This window comes from Quercus lobata, chromosome 8 (genome assembly GCF_001633185.2).
Source record: "Quercus lobata isolate SW786 chromosome 8, ValleyOak3.0 Primary Assembly, whole genome shotgun sequence".
Classification (NCBI taxonomy): Eukaryota; Viridiplantae; Streptophyta; class Magnoliopsida; order Fagales; family Fagaceae; genus Quercus; species Quercus lobata.
The window spans coordinates 6,868,301-6,892,602 of record NC_044911.1 but is presented as its reverse complement, the minus strand read 5'-3'; the positions used below and the strand labels follow the sequence as shown (position 1 = coordinate 6,892,602).

At 36.2% G+C, this 24,302-nt stretch overlaps 2 protein-coding genes across 2 annotated transcripts; both read right to left on the bottom strand.

The window, feature by feature from the left end:
* Window positions 1-1,026: 1,026 nt before the first annotated feature.
* On the bottom strand, window positions 1,027-2,632 carry LOC115958181. The gene is made up of 2 exons (XM_031076571.1): window positions 1,817-2,632; window positions 1,027-1,161 (listed from the first exon to the last, which is right to left on the bottom strand). Exon 1 carries the CDS (start codon window positions 2,484-2,486, stop codon window positions 1,872-1,874), a length of 615 nt encoding a protein of 204 aa, XP_030932431.1. The 5' UTR covers window positions 2,487-2,632; the 3' UTR covers window positions 1,027-1,161; window positions 1,817-1,871.
* A 5,021-nt stretch (window positions 2,633-7,653) lies between these two features.
* Window positions 7,654-15,780, bottom strand: LOC115958555 (condensin complex subunit 2-like). Its single transcript, XM_031076980.1, has 13 exons — window positions 15,424-15,780; window positions 14,439-14,540; window positions 14,226-14,343; window positions 13,537-13,601; window positions 13,402-13,462; window positions 13,099-13,299; window positions 12,703-12,986; window positions 12,225-12,369; window positions 11,877-12,133; window positions 11,393-11,423; window positions 9,790-9,935; window positions 9,394-9,504; window positions 7,654-8,193 (listed from the first exon to the last, which is right to left on the bottom strand). The coding sequence occupies exons 1-13, from the start codon at window positions 15,691-15,693 to the stop codon at window positions 7,999-8,001; spliced, it is 1,986 nt and encodes a 661-aa protein (XP_030932840.1). The 5' UTR covers window positions 15,694-15,780; the 3' UTR covers window positions 7,654-7,998.
* Between the last annotated feature and the right edge of the window lie 8,522 nt (window positions 15,781-24,302).

Below are 24,302 nucleotides of genomic sequence, written 5' to 3'. Positions count from 1 at the left end.
TTGTCTCAAAAACTTAAATAATTTAAAAATAGTAAATTTAATTATATTTTTTTATATATAAACAAAAGTATTCAAATCTCTTCGAGTATCTAACTATTCCCTTAAGCATGTGCAGTCCTCCAATCCCACACACATCAGGTTATTACAAGGGAAAATTCCTTCAAAGTGGCCCTAAAGTGTTGGCAAGAGTTCGAACTTAGGATTTCATGAATATCTCTTAAGAAATTTAATCATTATTCTAACACCCCACACGTGTACCCAAATTTTCCCTTAATAAATAGAAGTACCATTATCACAAAAGATGAAGCTCTATCTATTAGTCCATTGTGAGTTTAATAATTTAACCATTATTCTTACATGATCCGCGTAGAGCCTCAGTACTTTTTTTAGACTTTGTGCATAAAAAAGAGTTCCGCAAAGCACCAAAAAAGTATCATTGAGAATCCTCTAATAATTTTAGGCTTTGTGCATAAAAAAGAGTTCTGCAAAGCACCAAAAAAGTATCATTGAGAATCCTGTGTAGCCTTCTCTGTGTATGAGTTAACCATGTCCGTGATCTTTCCCGGAGAGGACAGAACACAGACTGTTTCAATAAAAGGTGTGGACATGTCTTAGAAGTTACTCTAGTTAAATAGAGTTAGGGTCGAGGGATCTGTGTTTGAAAGACAACAATCCTGAATGGATTCATATTCTTTTGTCCAAAATGGAATCCAAAAGTCGATAGCCCATTCTAGTAAAAAACAATTCTGACAAACTACTAAAGTTTCTAGCACTAAATAATTGCCTCATGATGCATTAATAATCCATGGACCATGACATTTCCTTAGAAAATCATTCTAAAGCATACATCAAATTGAAAATTTTTCATTGTGCAGATCCAAGAAGAAATAACATAAGCCATATATCTATATTGATATCTCAAATCATCAATACCCAAACCAATTAATATATTCCATGGAACTTCTATCTCAAACTTTATGCGGTGTGGCCAGACCATTCACCTGTTATATCAGCAGGAATCATATATGAAGAAAAAACGGAAAACAAGCATGACCACTATCAGTAGCAACCAAAATATTTTGTACAAAAAAGTGAAAGTAGGAACCATGAAAGAATAATGTGGTTCTCCTCTACCCAATCATGATTACCCTAAAACCAATGGTATAGCCAGTGGCGGATGATCAAAGGGACTAGAGGGGGCCTAGGCCCCCTCTCCTCCTCCCCCCCCCCCCCCCCCTCCAAAAATATTTTGGAAAATATCATTTTTAATATATGATGTAATTATATTTACAAGTAACTAATTGGGAAAATGCAACTTGGCCCCCTTTATTTATTATTAAATTTCTTAATATATTTTAGTGTAAGCATAGTCAACAAAAAATTAAGTAATAATCTTCTCATAATATATGTCAAGAGTGATGATATATATATGTGTGTGTATTAGATTGTGAATAGCATTAGTGTTTTTTTTTTTTTTTTGTGTAAAATGTAATAATATCTTTCCAAATGTATTTTTTTTTATTCCATGTAATTTTCAATTGTTTTAACTACATATCTATAATTTATAATTGATTTAATTATAATACTTGACTGTCAACAAATTATTAAAAAAACTTTGTTTTATTTAATATTCAGATAACTTATATATATTATAGGATAAATAATATACAATTACATAGTATTCTTTTACATCTAAATAAATAAATAAATAGAAACATAAAATATAAAATAAACTTCTTCTTGAGTTTTTTTGTTGTTTAAATATATGATTTATGTTAATTGTGATCCAAATAAAACTTCTTGGCTCCGCCACTGGGTATAGCCTAGAATGGCAAAATATTATGATATAGCATTAATGCTCAAAACTCAACTCAAAAGGCCTTCTGATAGAACCCATGAATCCTCTTCCACGAATCCTCTCTCTGCATCTTCAACTGCTTGTAGAAGTTCCCAATAAAAGTCTCGGCTTTAGTAAACAGCTCTTGCTCACTGACCTCCTCCTCCCCATCTTTTTCTTCTCCTTTTACTTCTTCTTCAGCATAAGCTTCCTCAGCCACATCTTCAGCTTCACTCTCTCCACCTCCTATGAAGAAAAGGCTTGGCATGGAGGGACACTTTGTAACCTTATCAATTTTCACAGATCCTACAAATTTCTCAGAGGCAGATTTCTCGACAACTTTAGCCTTCTTTTCAGTACTTGCAGGCGCAACTACTTTGTCATTAGTGGTCCGAACAACACCATTATCAGGAGAGACTTCTGAGGATGCCAAAGGTTTTGGTGCAGCCAAAACAGTCTGCTTTCTGTCCTCAGAAGGGTTGGAGAAGGATGAAAGAAGGCCTGCCTCGGCCCCGAGGGCGATAATGAGTATGTTAATTACAAAGTAGAGGTAAGTAGGCCTTAGTGAAGAGGACAAGAGAGGTGTGATAATGAGAAGAACAGCTAGAAGGAAGAGCATTACAACTTGAGATTTCTTGAATTTGTTCATGGTTTTTGTTCTCAAGTGAGTGAAAAAGGTGAAAATGGGGGTGATGAGGGAATTGATGAATGAGTGAAAAAACTTTAGAGAAGTTTGTAGTTGTACCAGTGATTAGTAAAGACCAAATAAGAGATTTTGAACATATATATAGGGGCTTGGAGGGTGGGGGAGTGTAGAGAGAGGTTGATAGATTGATATATACTGTCATGTACCAAGGGTGAGAATTGCATATGTGTGTGTCAATGTGTAATATTTCAGTCCATAAAAACACAAGTTATTGTTGAATATTAGGAGTTGTTGTCACCACAAATTCCTTAGCCAATAGTGTGATTTGCTTTAGTAATTAGGTTATAATGCCCTATACAAATAGATATTTTAATCCTTTTACCAAAAAAAAATGATATTTTAATCCTTATCCCAACTACTATGCCCCATCACTTTTTTGTCTTATTATTTCACTACAAAATATCATATTTCTTGTTATATATGCCATCCATGCATATTCCGTATCAAGTTCTCCCCCTTAGTCATTTTTTAACATTTTACACTTAAAATTTTATTTTTCATATATAACAATATATAGAGTGTTCCACCATTTAAAATTATATATAACATTAAATTAAATACAATTTTGGAATTTTTAATCTAAGCCGTGAAATAAATTCATTTAAAATTAATGGAGAGGATATTTTTGTCATCAAACTCTACACCTTTATTATAAAATACAAGGTACCCAAGGAAGTAACAAAAGCAATAATAATAATATAATTAGTTGCAAACCGGTGCGATGCATAATATTCATGAAAATAATGGTACCATCATCTATTATTGTATGCAAAATGCATACACCAATACAAATTTGCCAAATAGTGCAAAATACATCAACCCAAAATAGAATTAGATTGAATAACCTAATAAAATTGATAATACTTTGATAAAACTATATCGAAACATGCAAATTTGAAGCGAAAATTAAATAAATATTAACAAAAAGTATCATTGGTGAAAAAAATTGTAGAACAATAAAAATAAATAAAAAAATCCACCAAAAGAGAAACAAGTTAGAAGAAAGTATTGACTTTTTTTTTTTTTGTAGGTAGAATGTGGAATAGATCAAGGAAAGAGGTTCAAAGGGAATACTAAAGAAATTTATTTAGAAACTAAGATGGAAGAGAAAGGATTGAAAGAAGAATAAGGTTAGAGTAAGAAATTATGAAAGAAGAAGAGAAGTAAAAAGTGAGGAGAGGAAAGCTAAACAAAATGTAACAGTAGAATATAAGGAGACATAAATGTGAGAATTGAATAAAGGAAAGGAAATGAATTTGGAAACAAAAACAAAACCCAAAAAGAAGCAAAAAAATGTTGATGTGATACAGGAGCTTGGAATATCAAATACAATACTTTCATTATTATATATGGAATAGATTACCATTATATCAAAATCAGAATATAACCCGGATGGGATCCCACCATTTTAACCGTATTATGTCAAGTAATCTTCATTAATCATTAACATAATTTGAATAAGGTTCTTGTTAAAGATAATCAAATATGATCATATTATTTTCTCAAGCCCCATCTAATGTTCATGAAAGAGCTTTGAAATGCTAAGGTTGTCATTTAGCATGTACAAGGAAAGAGGGATAATACATGGTAAGAAAAGTGTAGCAAACAAGCAAGCAAGCAATTGGAGTAGAGACAAGAGAACATGCAAGAGGCAAAGAGATTTGAATATAATTGGATAGTGCCTAGATAAGGTCGGTGAAAGCATATATTCCGCATTGCCTTTTTACTTTTGTATGTTTTCTAAATTTTTAGCCAAAAAAGAAAAATGTATCTTTGATTGTTTTCTGATTTTTAAGAAGAAAGCTGTAGGCCTCTTCCTTCCCACAGGAAAATGAGTTTTTAGCAGTAAGCTAGGCTAGGACCTCAATGGGTCCCACAATGGACCTCTAGTGTGGATCCCACAAAGCTAGGACCTTAACTTAGGGCTATAGTATCTCTGATTTTTGAAATTTGGACCCAAAGGGGGCGTTTGGATTGCCCGTTTATCTGCGTCTACGTTTGGTGCTGCGTTTTTTTTGTTTTTTTTTTTTTTTTTTTTTTTTTTCTTCTGCCCGCATAAGTTGACTTTGGTGGTTGACTTTGGTGGACAAAAGTTACTGTTTTGCACTGTATCAGTACTGTTCATATACTGTAGCAATACTGTTCACGCATTAAAAAAATATTAAAAATGGGTCCCACGTACTTTTCACACATTTAAAAATTATTTTGCTACAGTGTTTTCAGTTTTCAGTTTTCAGTTTTCAGTTTCAGCAACAATAAGCTCAATCCAAACGGACCCAAAGAGAATCTTCCCCGCCAATTCCCACAGTCCCACTTGTAATAATGCCCACAAACCTCTCACTTTTAATGTGGACCCACAAACCTCTCACTTTTAAGGCCCACTTGCCTCATTGGTCGTTTACTTGGGGCTTTCAGCGATTTAGCTGGGGGACATACATTGAAACCTTATCACAAAATTAACCAAAAATTTTGACCCCCAAAAGCTTTTGGAAATTAGATGCATCACCAAAGAAAAATACAAAATAAATTGTGCATGAATTACAATTTTGTTTTACAGATTTAGCATTAGCATTGGGTTGTAAATCCCCAAATTGCTATTTTATACTATCAAACCACAAAAATGAGTCCTTACCCGAGAGACTATTTTTAAAATATTTTACAACTCAGTTACCGTAACATTTTACAGCAAGATAATATTTTTTTTTTAAATAGTTTTTAGCAAAATAATATATTTTTTTAAATATTTTTTTATTGTCTCTCATCTCTTTTATATTATTTCTAATTCTTCTTTTCTCTGCTCTCTCATTTCTCTCATTATTGTCTCTCATCTCTTTTAGGTTATATTATTTTATTGTGTAGATATATTATTTTAATGTGTTGTATAGTAAATAAAAAACTGAGATGTTGAGTATATTATAAAGTGAGATAGTATAATAGATAAAATAGCTTTTTAGATGGTAAAATATAACATTTTGTTACAATCTCGGAAGATAATGCTCATGATAATTGTTTATCATCATCAAATCAAAATAGGATTTTTTTTTTTTGGGTAGGAGGATTCAATCCTAAATTTTTTATTTAAGAACAAAGATTTAAAATTGAAATAATTTAAATCCAAACATAAATTATAAATTAATTAAAATTTATGGAAATAGTTTTTTTTTTTAATGACCTGCATGGTCGGCCCAACTCTTCTCTCCCTTTGTTCTTTTTTCACATGCACGCTTATCGCCCATGAGTCCTAATAGTCTTTGAAAATAACAAAAAGCCTCCAATAAAAAGTGGATAAAAAAAAGGGTATTTTAAACATGATTCTGTTTTTTGTTACTTTCCAAGTTGCTCCTTTGTAACGAAGAATAAGATATAGCAATCCTCTGCCATTTCTGCTTTGAGTTTATCCATAAGTTGTCAAAAGCAGTTTTTCACTTTTATAATTTATTCTCTAAGCTTGAAAGGGTATTATATAAATCAAAATGGATGCAACAAAGTTAAAAAGCAACTGTAGACTGTGTAGTCAATTCTACGGCATACAAATATAAAATCTCTAGGCCCTACTAGACAATCTCTAGTGAAGGATAGAATTTTTATTAAAGATTAATGTGACACAATCTTATGGATTTCATTGTACTGATTTAGAAGATATAGATGCATTGTTCTTTTAGCAAGTTATGTTCACTGCGTATATTTCCTATCATATTACTAGAGAAGTCAAATTCAAATTTCTCTTTTAAACTGATTTAAGATCTGAAAAATCAATCTCCAAAAGACAACATTATGCACTGCATCAATTTTTTTTTAATAAATATATGTTAAAAAATGTGGCAGCAAATTAGAGATTCCTTTCACCAACTAGGTGCCAACTAATCCAAACTTTCTTTTGGTGAAATTTAGCTGAAAATGCAGATACACTAGATTTAGTTTATGCAGACGGCAAAAGACATATGAGAGAGCTTGATCCTTGTAAGGGAATAATAACAAAAGAGACTTAGATCACTTTCCATTGTGTAGTACCCAAAATTATGGATGATAAAAAAATTTTATCGTATCCAACCTACTTTATTTGCATAGGTTTTTCTCATTCTTGAAAAGACACATGATAGGGACAAGTTTTGCTTGCCCCATCTTATCCCTTCCCGCCTTTCTCCAAGTGTATATAGATACTTTTTATTTAATATATATTTATATTAGTTATATATAAGATTTAATTTATTTTACACATACCCCTTTTTTTATATACATATTCCATTACCTTGTCTTGAACACACTTGGTTTGTCTCTTTCTCTTGTTGCCACCTCTTTCTTTTCCTTCTCATCTCTCACCAATGACAAAACCATGTAATTAAAGATGGAAAAAATACCTCTAGCCCACGATCAGCCCCTATTGGTCCCTCCCCAAGATAGGGACAAGGCACACCCTATGCTACTGTCATCCCTACTTCAAATTATATTTACTCAACACTTCAGGAGCAATAATCCCTTCTCTCACGTGATGACGTGAATAATAAGAAATATCATGAATTAATTAGTAAAACTATCATACGAGAAGAGAGTATTATTCCAAAGTACTCAACAATTACATTGAAATAATGAAATTTAGTTATTAACATCTTCCTTCTTCTTCTTTTTTTCTTTTTCTTTTTCTTTTGACTAAGAATTGAACTCTACCGCCCACCCTGCTCTGTATATGCAGCTGTCACGTTACGTCAATATTAAATGTCACATTTTTGACAAATTTATTTAGAGTTATCCAAACCTTTGTGTAACAAAATGCACAAATGGATGTCATTTTCGTTTGGATCTCAAGTCATAGATACAAAATGACCACAACCACAATAGATTCTTTCCAAGTTCATCAAACAGATTAAGTCGCCTTTTTCTTTTACTTTTGCTGCCACCACTCGTGTAAGACAATCCTTCACATAGCATGTTCATGTCATCCTGACACAGATCTATCTTATCCCATTCATCCAGCAATGGAATCTTAATTTAACAGGAATAGAAATCCAATGTGTACCATGGACAAAACGCGAAACCTCTCTAAAGCAAAACTTCTAAAACAAAACAAGCTGTTTTTAACAACCAATTGAACACAGTGATGACACAGGAAGTGAAGATATGATTCCAAATAACACTATACTCGTGCGCATATAGCAGCATATACAAAGCCAGATATGCTGAAAACAATAAAACCCACCTATACACAAAATTAAGACGTAATCATACAACAAAGACCAGAAAATACTGCTAATTGTTACAATTATGATTTCTTTTTCTTTTTTTAAGAATTCTGATTTCTAGTGCTTGAATGGTTGCAAGAACTAGGCATATAAGAGATACAAGCTATTTCCACCCAAAAAAAGAGAGAGAGATACATGCTATTTTCCCAATTTTTATAATACAAAAATCAAGTGGCATCTTGGTTATAGGATGAAACCTGAACTACTCCATCTGAGTTTCAGAAAGAAGACGGAAGACATATTCTGAGATCATCTAGAGTGGGGCAATCATGGATGCTTAAACCATGCTCATTGGCCAAATGCAATAGGCAGATGAAACACAAATGGGGAGAGATATCCTCTGGAGCAGCAGCTTGGCATTCGGCAGGAAAGGTGGACAAGAGATGTCTGAAAGAAATTGTATCTTCGCACACCTTTTGACAAGAAACACATAATTCATAATAAGAAACATACTTTTCAAGGTAAATAATGCAAATGGAAAACAGCCAAAAACAGAAACCTGGTAACGAGTTAGCAAAATGTGTGTGTGTGTGTGGATAGATATATGTAGTGTTCATTTTCTTGTTGAACAAACTCAAGTCTGTCAATGAGCGACTTGATTTACTCATCATTTTCTGGTTTATAGTAAACAGTACTACTAAAATTGTTTCCCCTTCCCAAATCTATGCTAATAATTAATTAATAAATTATAGTTGAAATTATATTATTTAATTTAATTAGATAAAAATTTTGTTTATATACATAAAAATTAGATTTACCAATCATGTATTGTTAAAAATTATATATAAAATGGACTATTTATATTATCAATACATACAAATAATAATTTGATATTCTTATAAGCTTATTTACAAACTTAAACAATCTAATCTCAAGTCTATATAATTGTATTTTTATACATGTATACATATAAACATATGGTATTATGTTACTTAAATTGAGCATCATACTCATGCGCTTGTTCACAAACACAATATTATGTTTGAGTTCAACTTGTTTAACTGTAGAGCCTAAATTTAAGCATGAGCTTGATTCATTTTCTAAATAAATGAACATAAAATAAATAAAATAAATAAAATTTAAAAATAAAATAAAATAAAATAATCTTTTCTCGAGCCGAGTCCTAGCAATTCACAAACAACTCAGTTCATTTCTAGCTCCTAGAATTATGACATAAAAGAACTTGCAAGATGCTACGAACAGGCAGGCTGCAGCAAAATCAATAAGCATTTAGTAATGCCTTAGTGCTGATAGGAAAAGTAGTTCACTTTCCAAAACATTCATTATCATGAACTTTACATGAATTGTATTCACATCAATAATGTCATCTCTTTACACATCAAATTGCAAATAAACTGCAGATAAATTCAAAAGTTGTGAATTTTGAATTTCTGCAAATAGGCTTAAGAGTTCCAATAATTATGTGGTTCATCCAAGTGGGGGTAACTTAAATATATCAAACTTCTGAATTGATCAGCTCTTTGAACTTAACTTTTCTATGTAATGAACTAAAAATGCAAGTCCAATGGAACATTTTGAACAATGAATGATAATACACACACATACATTTGTGTCAGAAATGAATCTACGACAAGTGAAAAGAAGAGGCTCACTGGCTCAGGAACTTCAGTAGATTCTTGAATCTGACCCCAAAGAGTTTCCTTCAATGCATGTACATCAACTTGTTTTGAAGTTTTGTCATATTGAACTTCAATTTTGTTTACCTGAAACATTAGCAATCATGAGCCAGGACAAAAAGAAACACACACATACAAAATTATGGGTAATAATGATTAGTGCAATTCTAAGAAATTATTTATTTTAACAAGTAATCTTCAACCAACAAATTATATTACAAACTTCACCAGGCTCAAAATTTTCTTCATTAATAATTATTGAATAATGTACATCCAATCTATTTGAAACACCTATAGACCTGACTCAAAAGAATAACATGACTGACTTGAATCTTTCAAAAGAAAATAATGGAAAATAGAATAAAAACAAACCCGGCGAGGTTGAGAGACAAGTCCATCTATCTCCTCCACATCATTATGAACACATCCATCATCATATTGACCACTAAGCACACTCTCATTGTCCCATGATGGCAACGCTTCACCAAAATCATTGTTTCCTTGCCATGAGTTAGCATCTGGAGAAAATAAAAGGAAGGTAATCATCATTCAATGCAATTAATATACACTCCCCAACTCTTTTTGGAAATACTTTTCCCAATTCTTTTTTTTTTTTAATTGGTAAGTTAGACACGTTAGACACACACCCAATGGGTTTTCAACTATGAAGCACAAACGCGGCTGGGAGGGTGCTGCACCAGAGTCTGACGCGGCCCGACGCGGGGTGCAATGTCCGACGCAGCTGCCCACTCGTCGGTGCTAGGTCTGAGCTTCTTTTTTTTTCACAGATTCACACCGACTCAACTTGATTCACGCCGACTCGGCTTCAATTCACTCCGATTCAGCCAAAATCGGGCCGTATCGGCCAAATCAAGTTGTATCAACCAGCGACCGAAACGGCTGAAACAGGCTGAAATCGGCCTTGAATTATGCCGGAACAGCCGAAATCAGCTTTGAATAAGACCCAAACATCCTAAATCTGTCCTTCCTCAATTTTATTCTGAATATTTGTTGCTTCTTTTGTGTTTTCTTTTTTATTTTGTGTTTCTTGCCTTCTTCTTCCTTTGTTTTGTGAATCAAGGCATAGTAATATGTTTTTTAAGAATATTTTAATAGTAAAAATATACAGAAAATATAAATAAAAATATTTTTAATAATTTTTTAATCGCTGCACCCTATTTTTTCAAAAATTGTCGAGTCCCGCACCTGAATCCAGAAACACACCCATGCTTCATTGGTTTTCAACCCAAAAACTCATTTTGCTCTTACAAGGTTAGGAGGTGCCATTTGAGCTAGAGATCATTGACACTTCTCCCAATTTTTCTTGAAGATACTTCCTATGCTATCACAAGAGAGAAGAAAGAAACACTATAACCTTGTGAGATGATGGCATAATATTCCCTTCCCTTTCTTTTTGGAAACAATTTGATTCCTTTTTTTTATTGGTAAGTTGCACACATACCCTATGGGTTTTCCACCCACAACAACCTCACCCCTCCACCTTGCTCTGACAAGGGAAGGAGCTGCCATTTGAGTTAGAGGTCATTAACACTCCTCCCCAATTCTTCTTGGAAATGCATACTAAAATATCACAAGAGAGAAGAAAGAAACAATATTGCTGTACTCTTTGAAAAGTGAAAAATGATTATTTAACATAAAATGATGAGACAAAGAACATTAGAACCTTGTGAGATGATGCCTTACTAAATAGACAGTTAAGGAATGAGAAGTTAAGAAGCAAATAAGGCACGCTCAATATATTGTGCCCAATATATTGAAGATAGATCCTATAGAAACTATGCTGGATTCTCTGCCTCACATCATCAGATAGATACCATAAAATATAAAGGAAAAAGAAGTATTATGTACATCCCTAGAATTTATCCCCGCATATGTGTTTTGCACTCAAATTCAGTATGAAAAACAGTTCAGTTGCAATTTTAGAAAATTGTGAGAAAGGAAGAAGGGCCTGTACCTGAAAATTTCCATGTTCTCTTCCCAAGGCACTACAATCAAAATTTGCATACCATTATCAACCACAACAAACAATAGAAGGCCTAAAGAATTAATTCCAAATTAGGGCAGAAACTTGATTTTTCAAATACAAATTCTTCTCAACATTACAGAAAAATATATAAGATATTTTAGACTATAAAATTCAAAGTACATATTACCAATTTTACTTTCTTCATTAGTAGCAAAGTACAATTTAAAATGATTTTGTGGGCTATAGATGTATGCGTGTGTGTGTATTCCATCCATTACAAACTCATTCCAATGCTTATATAATTTAATATGCTGGATTGGCACCTCCCTATCACACAAAAAAAAAAAAAAAAAAAAAAGTTGAGATCAAGTTGACCTCAAATAGCTTGCCTAAGTACCTAATCAAATTTTAAGCTACATTGCTGGAAACCATATAGTAAAGTTATTTATGGTTAGGGATTAAGCTACAATACCAGAACATTGGGAAGAAGAAACAATTTGACAAGATTCTCAGGTTGATAATGGCAATCATCTGGAAGTCTGTTACTAGTTGGTGCTCTATTTGCAGGTAAAAGTAAGGACTTTGGATTTTTGGGGGGAAGAAAGATATCATCCACTTCCTTGTTCAAGGAATTTGTGAAGTCAATGTCAACTTCAGTGAGGATTTTCTTCTTCATTCTCTTATTTGTGATGGTTGATCCACTTTCTGGGGCAGGAGTATCCTCTGAACCTACAAAATAGATACCATATACGGTATATTAAATGGACACAAACAACATAGGTTACAGAAACTGACAACATAATTTTCACCTGTTACCTACCCTTAGACCTCCGGTACTTCCAATGATCAGGACCTGCCCATGCATTTTGTTTTGAAGTGATTCCAAGCCCTTGAAACAGAAACATGGAAACTTTCTCGAATCTGTCACCCACATCAGGTTCACACATTGTATAGGGATCACTCTCCTGCAGAAAAATGACAAAATTATGGAAGTAACCTTACTTATATTTGTTTCATTTCGGTGAGGCTCCATGTCATGGAAAATTTAGGAGGGAAATGAAATAGAGGTAGTGAAGGCCCAGACCCCCACAGGTTGGAAAGTTTTTATTTATCTGTGCTTATTTGGTTAAAGAATCTAACAAAATAAGAGCAGCCCCACCACCAAATTCTTAATTATGAGCTGGCCTATTCAAGGAAAAATCTCTACATTCACCACCAGATCCATGGGAGTAAAGGGAGACACAGAAGGAAAAGAATATGTTATAAGTAACCTCTCACACACAGGATGTAGCAAATACCTCATGACTTTGAAAACTAGGATCTCCAAAACTGGAGCTCTGGTTAACAGAACTTGTCTCAGCCTCGTGATCAAAGGTCCATGCATCATTATTCCCAAATAAATTAGAATCAAAATCAACTTCATTAGCATCATATGCATCAGCAGTCGCATCTGATTGCTGACCGACATTGAATGTTTGTGATGGCCTTTGATTATCCTTATCAAATTGAAAGATAATCTCCTTGAGAGTAGGAGAAATTTCATTTGATGCACGCATGTTCACCACCATCTGCTCAATGGACTCTACAAAGAAAATAAGCAAATGGCTAAAACAAGAAAAGAAAAGGAAAAGGTAAAATATTTGTGCATTTGTATGTGAACGTGAACTAGAGAGATCATGATGGCAATTTCATACCTTTGGCAAAAGAGAGATCAACCATATCAGAAGTATCATTTTGGGATGAACATGATTTGCACTTCCCTGGTACTTCAAAAGAATCAAAAAGTACCCGACATCCTCCATACACTCCAAGGTTATTCAGTAGAAGACCTTTGGCTCCACCTTCATCAAATTGTGCAGATGTCTGATGATATAGTGGATCCACTGAAAATGCAACTAAAAAAAACCAAAAAAAATATATATATATATACAAATTAGAAATTCAAAAAGGAAAAGAGATCAATAACTGGAAGGGATGGAAGTAGGATACGAAGTTACCATCAAATTTCTTTACATTAAGAGCTTCAAAAGAGGATTCCAATGTTGACAGTGGTGAAATCTGCACAACCAATTGCATCAGTTTGCAATTGCAGATTAACTCACTAATGCCATCTAATCAGAAACAAACCATACCTTCCTCGCAGTCTCTTTCTTAGAGTGAGCCGTGTCCTGCCCATTGTCACCATCTAAAATAGTTTCTGTCACCAAAGCATTATATTAGGGAACAGACCAAAGTGCAGAAGTAAAGATCTCCCACTGCAAGAAAATGCTAAAAATTAAGAGATAAAAATTGCAAGTTATGGAAGAAATACATGTTAAAAATAGAAGTTTATCAAAAAAAAAAAACATGTTAAAAATAGAAGTTACACATATGGCAATGAACGTGGCATGTATCTGTGTATATACAACAACAGACTCACGAGGGCCTTTTGAAGCACAAGGGTCTAAGGCATCAGCTTTTTCAAGTAAAGTATAAAATGTGCAAAGTAAACTTGCCTAAAATAAATATTTTGGTTCTACTATCTCTTCTTGACATATGTCAGCCTTCTTGGTTTCATGAACCTGTAGCAGCTCCAGATTCCATAACTTGGCCATTAAAAGACACAGATTACAATGACATGCCACTTTTAAGCACATTCTGAGAGATGTCATTGAGTACAAATTTACCACATAGTTCAGCAAAATTAAATTCACCAATCTCAATGATGAAGTATCTTGTACATAACTACGAGTGACCTCTATTAGTCTATACATGAGTTCACTATGAAAGCAAATGCCATTTAGAAGCAATTGTAGCCCTCAGCCTGAGATTATGGCCTAACCTTGTTCATCTTCTATTCCAGCTCTGTTGATCCCTCCCAAAACCTTATATGCTTCCGAGTGCACTGAATCAACCCTCACTGAGTAAATTTTCACCCCTGCTTCCAATGTGCAACTTGCCTACGATTCAAAATCCATAAACCCAAAATCCCAACCATAAAAAACTTAACAAAAAAACCAATCAATTTTCACAAAAGCGTTTTCGATTTTCGAACCTTTTGAAAATTAGTCTCCGTATCATTTTCAGATTCAACTTTGATAATCTCACTAAGATGATCAATAAGCTTCAGCTCCCAAGTGTTCTTCTGGTTTATTTTCTACATTACAAGGATAATAAAACAAAACAAGAAAGTCACAAAATGATTGTTGATAAAAAAATAATAAAAAAAAAAATTTAAAATGCTCAACAACTCAGCATTAACTATAGCCAAAACTTTGAACAATTTAAAATTAGAAAGAGGTGTATATTTGTGTATGTATTGGTACGAGGGTGCGAGCTATTAGTTCTAAGTTCTTCAAATCCTATCCATTCTTAAATAAATGACAAGATTAGATTTTGTCAAGTCATCAATTTTTTCTTTTGATAACATAAGGAGTAAAACCTACGGGCAATTGACCCCACTCACTCCTTACGGGTTAAGTAGTTTATTCTCATGTCCAGTAGCAATTTTGCCAAGTCATCAATAACTTAAAAAGGTACCCAAAATATTGCTTTTATATAAATATGGACAAAATAACAAAATCTAAACCACTCATTTAACAAAAAATGTAATAAGAGTAAAAACTAGTTCACCCACCCTGTTATACACACTTTCAGACACATACTCAAATGCACATAAAAATCATGACTTGAAGTCACATGTTTACAGTAAAGTCTATGATGGTTCTAATCATTTGTTTACTTTTGAGAAATGACAAATTACCATTGCACGCTTTTGGGTTGATGGTCACTCCACAAATACAAAGTTTTTGTGGGTGGGGGCAAAAGGTTCAAGTCTCCACAAGAGAATTTCATGCGTATATACACTGATATTAAACTAGAGTAGATTTTCAATCATCTATAAATATATATATATATGACAAATTAGAGTGTAATTACTCAACAATCAACAACAATGTAACATAAACCCACATGAATTAAATTAGGCTCAAATTACTCATAAATAAGCAACACTTTAGAGAGAGAGAGCGAATACTGACATTTTCGCTGGCGAGCTTAATGCAATTGTGGAACAAGTCGACGATCTGTTCTTTGCTAAGGTAAGGGTCGGTTGTTGTGGTGTTGGTGGCGGCAGAGGTGGTGGTAGGGGCAACGCGGCGATTGGCGGCGGCGCGTGCAGCGCGTGCCTGGGCGCGTTCGAGTTGGTCGTCGTTGGAGCCCAGAAATAACGGGCTGTTCGGTGATTGGAGACGGTTGGTGGTTGTACCTCTCTGCGCTGTTGGCTTAGGGCTTAACGGTTCCACAGCCATTGTTGTTTTCTCACTTGCTCTGTGTGAGAGAGAGAGAGAGGGAAATTTTGAAAAAGTAGAGAGAGAGAGATCTTCCAATTATGAATGAATAGAAGAAAGGGATCCACAACGACGTCGTTTGAAAAATAAAATAATACAGTGTAATGGGTTACTAATTTGATCTTCCAATTATGATTTATGGGATAATAAATACAATCTAGTCTCTCAACTATTAATTGTGTTAATCTAACTCCTAGATTATCAAAAAAGTGTTAATATAACCCCTGACTTTCAAAATCAACTCAATCTCATCCTTAAATCTCACTTCCATTTAAGTTTAACAAAATTAATTGATGTGGCAAGGGGACAAATGTTATGTTATTATGAAAAGTGTGAAATTTTCATAATTAAGTCAATTTGAACTATTAGTTATGTACTTATGTTAAAACTTAAAATTTAACAAAGAGAAGATCATATGATGAAATTGATTTGATTTTGAAAGTTAAGGGACTAAATTGCCACAATTAATTAATAATTAAGGGACCAAATTAATAATTTAAACAACTAATATCTACAAACACTAGAGACCATTAATTGTTTAAAGTACAAAACTAGCAATAAATTATCGTACTGGCTATAATTATCGACATAAAATTTACTAGCTAGTCACAAATAATTTTTTGATAGAGAAATTTTCATTGATTTGTGCACACACGCACGATTCCAATCCAAGCTATATGTGTATCCATCAAAAACCAAACAAACTTAAAATAACTTGTTTCTTAATCACTGCAAAGTCTGCATTACATATACAGGTTTCTTTTGCCTTTAATTGGTTTTGATTCCAATAACTCTGTCTCTCAAACGCGCATATATTTATATATAATTTTTACAAAGACATATGAAAAGTGTTATATCAACAATATTTTCACTACAAATTTGGTAAGTTGTTATTGGTTTTAATTTGAACTCACCACTTAAATAGTCCACACGAGAGAGAGAGGACACGCACAAATAACACAATACACCGCAACCCTAGAGCTCTATATATATCCAACTTTCTCAAACACAACCAAATCTACACTAAAAACCATTCTCTCACTCTTATCACAATTCACAATTCACGACATATATGTAACATCTTTCTTCTAGTGAATTTTTTTTTCTTTTCTTGAGCTTTGCTACCCCTCTACCTGGTGCAGTTTGAGGTGCTCTTGATCAGGTCAGAATTTGTTTGCAATGATGGCAAAGGCCGCTGTAGTCACTTTGCTCGTATTGGTCCCATGTTTGTGAAGAAACTACATGGCTTCTGCCATCTTTGCGAAGAAAATTCCAATGAATGCCTGTCCCAACAGCTTACAACCAAAGCAAGATCTTCCATATATGTTTTAGATTTAAGAAATGACATTCACATATATAGCTATTTTTCTTTATGCAACATGGTAAATCTTTTTATTTATTGAAATATTTTGGATTTTTTTTTTAAATGTCAACTGTGCAAGAGGAATGTTGGTCAAAGAGACCCTCTTCTCTCAAACTACTAGAATTTTTATTCATTATTTTTTTAATGAAAATTAGAACAGTGTGTTCATTTTCCTTCTTTTGATATATTTTTTGGTTAATGATCATGTGTCGTTCTGTATTATGATTCTCGTGTATTGATTTTATTTCATTCTACTTTTTCTTATTGCTGGTGTGCTTCTAATATAATGGGTGTTTATTGATTATTGCAAGGCTGAAACTTTAAAGTTAAAATAGTTAATATCTTTTTTTTTTTTTTTTTTTTGAAAGTGAAATGGATTTCATTAAGCATTAACCACGTCCAAAAACAGAGCATCTAAAACAGGGGGAGGGGACTCCTCCAACCATACAACCTCATCACCCAAGCCTTTAGCAAACTTAGCCAAACAATGAGCCACACCATTGGCTGTGCGGTGTACCCACCCAACAGAAACAACCCGTAGGCCTGAACATAAGCATTGAATATCCCCATACAAATTTCCCAGGCGTGAACCATTCGGCTGTGAGCTGGAAATGTTCCTCATGACCGACCTGTTATCACCTTCAACAAGAAGCTCGGAGAAGCCCGCATCGACGGCAAACTCCAAGGATTTACGACAGGCCAGCACCTCCGCCTCCTCTGAATCCGACACCGGTGGACCCCTCGCCGCCAAGGCAGCCAACACTTCACCCTTCTCATTGCGAATAACCGCTCCGAATCCCGTCGCATTTAAATCCTGAAAAATAGCTGCGTCAAAGTTTAGCTTAACTCCATTCTCCGGTGGTGGCCTCCACTGGGCATCTCTAGCAACGGTGTTTTGGACCTGCAGGTGTTGTCGGGCTTCCCTAAACTCCTCCAGAAGTTCTGTTGCTCTCAAAGTCAGCCGAGACGGATCTTGCATGCTCCCTCCATGGATGATAATGTTACGTTGACTCCATATCAACCAGGCCTGCACAAAAAATAGTTCAAGCTCCTCGGTGGTCAGTTTCGTCCATAACTCCTCCACTAGTTGCAACACATCACGCTGACCTCCCACCGATTTTTGCAACTGTCTCCCACAGCCCGCCCACACATCCTGAGCCACGCTGCACTCCCAAACGGCATGAATAGCAGTTTCCGCTGCTCGTTTGCACAGGGGGCATGTGTCGTCTTCTGTAATGCGTCGTCGAGCTAGCTTCATTTGAGTGGGCAAAATATCGTGACAAGCTCGCCATGCAAAATTGCGGACCTTGTTTGGGATATGAAGCTTCCATAGCTTGCCCCACACCATGCATTTTCCCAACGGCACAGAGCCCTCACCCCTACCATCCGTCTCTTTCTTTAATTCTCTGGCCAAGTGGTACCCTGTTTTAACTGAATATACTCCCTCTGTAGAATGCAGCCAAAACAGAGCATCATTTGTGTGTCGGCGACTGAGTGGTATCCGAGAAATTGCCTCCGCATCATCACGGTGGAACTTTAGATCAAGTAATTGCCTATCCCACAGCTTGGTAGACCAATCAATTAGCTCCGACACCCTCCATTCCCACTCTTCCTCCACTGGTAGGTGCAGCACCTTATTAGTAGGATAGTTTGGGATCCATTTGTCTTTAATTACCCGGATTTCAGACCCATCACCGACCCTCCAGCAGCAACCCTTTTTCAAAATTGGTTGAGCCGCCATAATGCTCTTCCACACATAGGACCCGTTGGGAACATCCTCTGCCTCCAAGAAATTACACCGTGGAAAGTACTTTGCTTTGAAACATTTATAAAGCAATGTATCCTTCTTCTGCAGCAACCTCCAACCTTGTTTAGCCAGCATTGCGAGATTGAAACAGCGAATATCCCTAAAGCCCATACCACCCTCTTTCTTCGGTTTAGATAGTGAATCCCAACTCATCCAATGTATTTTCCTCTCATTTCCCACCTGCCCCCACCAGAATCTTGCGCACATTGCATTGAGCTCATCACACAGCTTTGCAGGGAGCTGAAACACCCCCATAGTGTACGTTGGCAAAGATTGAGCAACGGCCTTTATCAACACCTCTTTCCCAGCTTTAGATAACATTATCCCCTTCCATCCTTGAAGCTTCTTCCACACTTTATCCTTAAGGAAAGCGAAAGCTTGATATTTTGAACGTCCAACCAAAGTTGGCAAGCCCAAATAGGATTCGAAGCGGTCCACCTCCTTAACATGCAACTTGTTTTTTATCCAATCTCGCTGCCTACCATCTGTGTTGCTGCTAAAATATATAGAGGATTTATTAAAATTGATTAACTGCCCAGAAGCCATGGCATAGAGCTGCAATATATCCTCTATTTCTTGCACTTCATCTTGAGTGGCTCGGCAAAAGAGAAGTGAGTCATCCGCAAAAAGTAAGTGGGATATCCTTGGGGCCCTCCTGCAAATAGACACTCCATGCAACTTGTTTTCCGCCTCAGCTTTGGCTAAAAGTGATGAGAATCCCTCTGCACATAAAAGAAATAAATAAGGAGATAACGGGTCTCCTTGGCGGAGCCCCCTAGACGGAATAATGTGACCATAGGATTTACCATTGATCCGGATAGAGAACGAGGGAGTAGTTACACAGCTCATAACCCGCTCTATCCACACCTCAGGAAAGCCTAGTTTAGTCATAATGCCTCTAAGGAATGTCCACTCAACCCGGTCATATGCTTTACTAACATCAAGTTTCAAGGCAAGGGAACCTCTTCTACCTTTTTTGCGACAGTGCATGGCATGTAAGGCCTCATATGCAACAAGAAAATTATCAGTGATAAGCCGGCCAGGAACAAAAGCACTTTGCGTGGTGGCAATCAAATGGGGGAGGATTTGTTTCAATCTATTTGCCATGACCTTTGAAATAATTTTGTAAATAACGTTGCAGAGGCTAATGGGTCTATAATCAGTAATTTTTTCCGGTGACTTTATTTTAGGAATAAGAACAATCTGCGTATAATTAACATCAGGTTCCATAATTCCATTATTCAAAAAATCCAGCACTGCATTAATCACATCATCTCCAACAATATGCCAAAACTTTTGGAAAAAGAGAGCGTTCATACCATCAGGTCCAGGAGCTTTTGTTGGTCCCATTTGGAACACCGCTGCTTTAATTTCCTCTGGGCTGTATGCACTGGACAACAAATCTCGCATATCAGGAGACACCTTAGGATGAACTGCAGCTAGGCACTCCTCCAACCTATCACATTCACCGGCCTTGAAAATATCTTCAAAGTACCTAGTAGCCACACCTGCTATCTCTTCCACGTCCTCCACCCATTCCTCCTCATGATTCTTTATCCCTTGAATAAAATTCCTTCGTCTTCGTTGTGAGGCCTTGGCATGAAAGAATTTTGTATTCTTGTCCCCATGTTTAAGCCAAGAAATTCGAGACCGTTGTGCCCAAAAAATCTCCTGCTTAAGCAAGAGATCATCCAACTCCTTACTAGCCAATAGAAATTCAGCTTTACTTTCTTCAGTGCACTCACCCATATTCAACACCTCTATCCTCCTTTGAAGGGCCTTTATTCTGTCAGTGTCAGGATGTGTTTTTAATGCACCCCAAGCATGCAACTCCCTCCCACACCCTTCAATCCTCTCTTTCACGTTGGTCATAGCTGAACCCATACCTCCCCTGTTATTCCAACCTTCTTGAACCACCGCTTCGCAATCTTCCCATAATAACCAAGCTTCTTCAAACTTAAACCCCATGTTGCTCCTTGAAGGGCGATACTTAGAAGTCTTTGTCTGGAGGATAATTGGCAAATGGTCTGATGCGTGGGAAGACAAGTGTGTAACCGTGCTCCTTGGAAACTTATTTTTCCATTCCAGAGTTGCAACGGCTCGGTCAAGGCGTTCTTTAGTGTTGGCGGAACCGGGTCGCTTATTATTCCATGTGTAGGGATAGCCAAGAAAGCCCAGGTCAGATAAGGCACATTGTTCCAGCACTTCTCTGAACTCATCCATATGCTTGTAATAAGGCGGCCGATGACTAAGCTTCTCGGCGGAGTGCAATATCACATTGAAGTCTCCAATGCACATCCAAGGACCATCCACAAAAGAAGACAAGTGTGATAGCAGAGCCCATGATTTAGCTTTCTGACTAGTCTCTGGCCAGCCATAAAAGCAAGTGAGATACCAAACAAACCCATCCTCCTCAACCACCTTAGCCAAAATGTGATTCTCAGTGAAGTTAATAACATCCAAAGACACATCCCTCTTCCACAGCAAAGCCAAACCACCCCCTGAATTATGCTTCTTAACTATCAACTTATTAGGAAACTTAATCTCCCTGCAATGCTTATCAAAACCTTTTCTATTAAGTCTTGTCTCCATTAAAAAACAAACCGTAGGTGCTTGATCCTTCAAAAGCTTTTGAAGGCTCCGAACTGTCCAAGGGTTCCCAAGCCCTTGGCAGTTCCAACACAAGAGCCTCATTGTGACTGGCAAGGGTGTTCCGACACCCCTGCCTCAGCAAAAATTTCTAAATCATTTTGTGTTTTTCCCCGCTTGGACCCAGGCATCCCAACACTGTCTGCATTTTCCTCTTCCATAATGGCCGACGCACTTCTTTTCCCCAGATACGTGACTAAGTCTCCACTAGTTTCCTCAGTAGGCCCACAATCCATGCGGAGAAGCCTATTCCACTTGGGCCGTGGCTTACAAGGCCCATTATGTGACTTACCCAGCCCGTGTTCCCCCTTTGAAAACAATTCCTCTTTTGCTTCAGCTCCACCTGGCCCTACCAAAATACTTTCCATGTCTGTTGAAGCCGTTAACTTCGTAACAGTCACGTCTCCTTTAATCATGCAAGCATTAACTTCCGGAGAATCCGCAGCAGTTACAGGACTTTTGCCATCCTCATTATTGCGCAACTCCTTTCCGTTTTTGTCTGCTGAAGCGGCATCCTCCGCCGCCGCCTGGGTTTGCTGCTTCCTACCCCGGTAAGACTCCTTCTCCGCTGCTTCAGCCCTGTGTATGGATCGGCCCTGTCCACTTTTAGGTGGAGACCATGAACGTGCCCCCATAGACTTCAGCCACTCGCCGTACTGACAGTCCACCTCGCCTCCATTCTTTGACGCCGCAAAGAAGCCCGCACAATGACGAACGTCGTGACCCAGCAAGCCACAGTAATGGCAGAGGATTGGGAGCCTCTCGTACCTATAGGTAACCCACGTACGGCCCCCCTCCGAACCTGCTATAAAACCACCTCTCCGGATCGGTTTCGATATCGGTAGCGCAACCTTAACCCTCATAAAGAGGTTCTGCGTTTCATGTTTCTGCTTCCTCTCTACTTCCTCAACAACCCCAAGCCTCCTTCCCACCTCTGCCGCCACCTTTGGAGACACCATGTCAAAGGGAGCCCCCCAAATTTGAACCCATAGAGAGACCGTCTCAAATTTCACATTTTTGGCCGTCATACCTTTCTGCCACCTGAGTAACATTAGTGCTTGATTATCAAAAGACCACGGACCCCCTTTAAGCACCCTCTCCAAATCAAACTCCGTGTGAAATTTGAATTGGAAAAGGTTTGGACCAACTTCAATAATCTGAACACCATCGTGTAAACCCCACGCCTTCTTAATCGTATTATAAGCCGCCCTCTTATTGAACGGTTTGCACGTAAGGAATTTTCCAATTAAACTCTGTTCACAACTTTCGATTTCATCTTTCCTTTCTTCATCGGAAACCACTATAACTTCTTCCTCCTCCGTTGTAAGTTTCATATTCTCCAATCTATCAATCACCTCATCCGCCATCGCACCCAACAAAACAAAAGAAAAGACAGCCCCTTGGTACAGCCAAGGGAGGGAGTAAACTCGTTCAAAGACGAGAGAGAGAGCTCCTACCTAGAGGAGAATTTAGCCATTTTATTTTTCTTCTTCTTCTTCTGTTAAAATAGTTAATATCAAACCGCAAGTTTCTTTTCTTTTCTTTTTTCCGCTAATCATCAAACCGCAAGTTTGTAACGTTTTCTTTTCTACCAATTTGGATAGTTGAGATAAAGTATATGTGAAAATGTGTGGTACTTAAATGAAGTGATGAATTCTAAATCCAACTTAAAATAACAAATTAAGTACACGCTACACTCTTTCTCAAAAAAAAAGTACACACTACACTGCTAATAAATGAGCTTATTTGTTCTCTTAAATATTGAAAAGAAGACAAACAGAATATAATCAAGTTTCTTCTTCTTCTTCTTCTTCTTTTCTTTTTTTTTTTTTTTGGCATGTGGAAAAAAAATTGTATATATTGAGTTAACTTTTTTTTTTGCTGAATATATATATATTGGGTTAACTTGACCCTCGAAAACTGGGAAGGGTAATAAGATTTAGACAAGCATAATAGCTAGCGTGCATTTTACCTAGGCTAACCCAATATGGGCTAATTGGGCTATATTTTTGGGTTGGAAAAAAAAAAAAAAAAAATAGACAAGCTTAATAGCTAGCATACATCGTACATGTACCTAGTGGCTAGCTCGGTATGGGTTAATTGTTGAGATGGACATAAATCAAAGTATCAAACCAACCAAACGCAACACACACAAGTAACACAATACATTATTTATAGTATACGACCACAACCCTAAAGCCCTCTATATATATCCAACAAATACATGTCTGTGTCACAACTTTCTACAACCAAAACCTCCAAGAAGATCTTATCAAAAAAAAAAAAAAACCCTCCAAGAAGATCACTACAAGTACAAGATCTTCCCAAATTATTTCGCACACTTCCCAACCCAAAATGAATATTACAAAGGATTCTTTAATACTCTATCCATGACTGAAAAATAAGTTTTTTTTTTTTTTTTTTTCAATCATTATTTGAGTTGGGATGTATGAAACTAATGTATTCTTAAATAGTACTCCAAGTTGGGATTTTCTATTTACTAAATGAATGCTTATATGAGTTGGAATTTTCTTTTCCTACCCCAAGTGGATGCGAGGTAACATTTAACAATCTTGCCTAGGAAACATGAGCTTCTCAACATTAGGCACCATTTCCCCTCCCAAAATATAGCAAAAGTCTTCAATTTTGGATTTATGTCTAAAAACAAGTTTTATTTATTTATTTATTTAAGTGGTAAGGGATGGGGTTGGATCTTGGGTTGGACAAATTCATGATGCATCATGCAAGCAT

What these genes read in the sequence shown, in the direction of transcription:
- LOC115958555 (XM_031076980.1), bottom strand. Translation starts at nt 15,693, where the DNA reads ATGGCTGTGGAACCGTTAAGCCCTAAGCCAACAGCGCAGAGAGGTACA. An exon ending in CTAGTTTTCAAAGTCATGAG is followed by an intron (nt 12,370 to 12,702) that starts GTATTTGCTACA and finishes ATTTTTCTGCAG; the next exon opens with GAGAGTGATCCCTATACAAT. An exon ending in CTACTGAAGTTCCTGAGCCA is followed by an intron (nt 8,194 to 9,393) that starts GTGAGCCTCTTC and finishes TCTTGTCAAAAG; the next exon opens with GTGTGCGAAGATACAATTTC.
- LOC115958181 (XM_031076571.1), bottom strand. Translation starts at nt 2,486, where the DNA reads ATGAACAAATTCAAGAAATCTCAAGTTGTAATGCTCTTCCTTCTAGCT.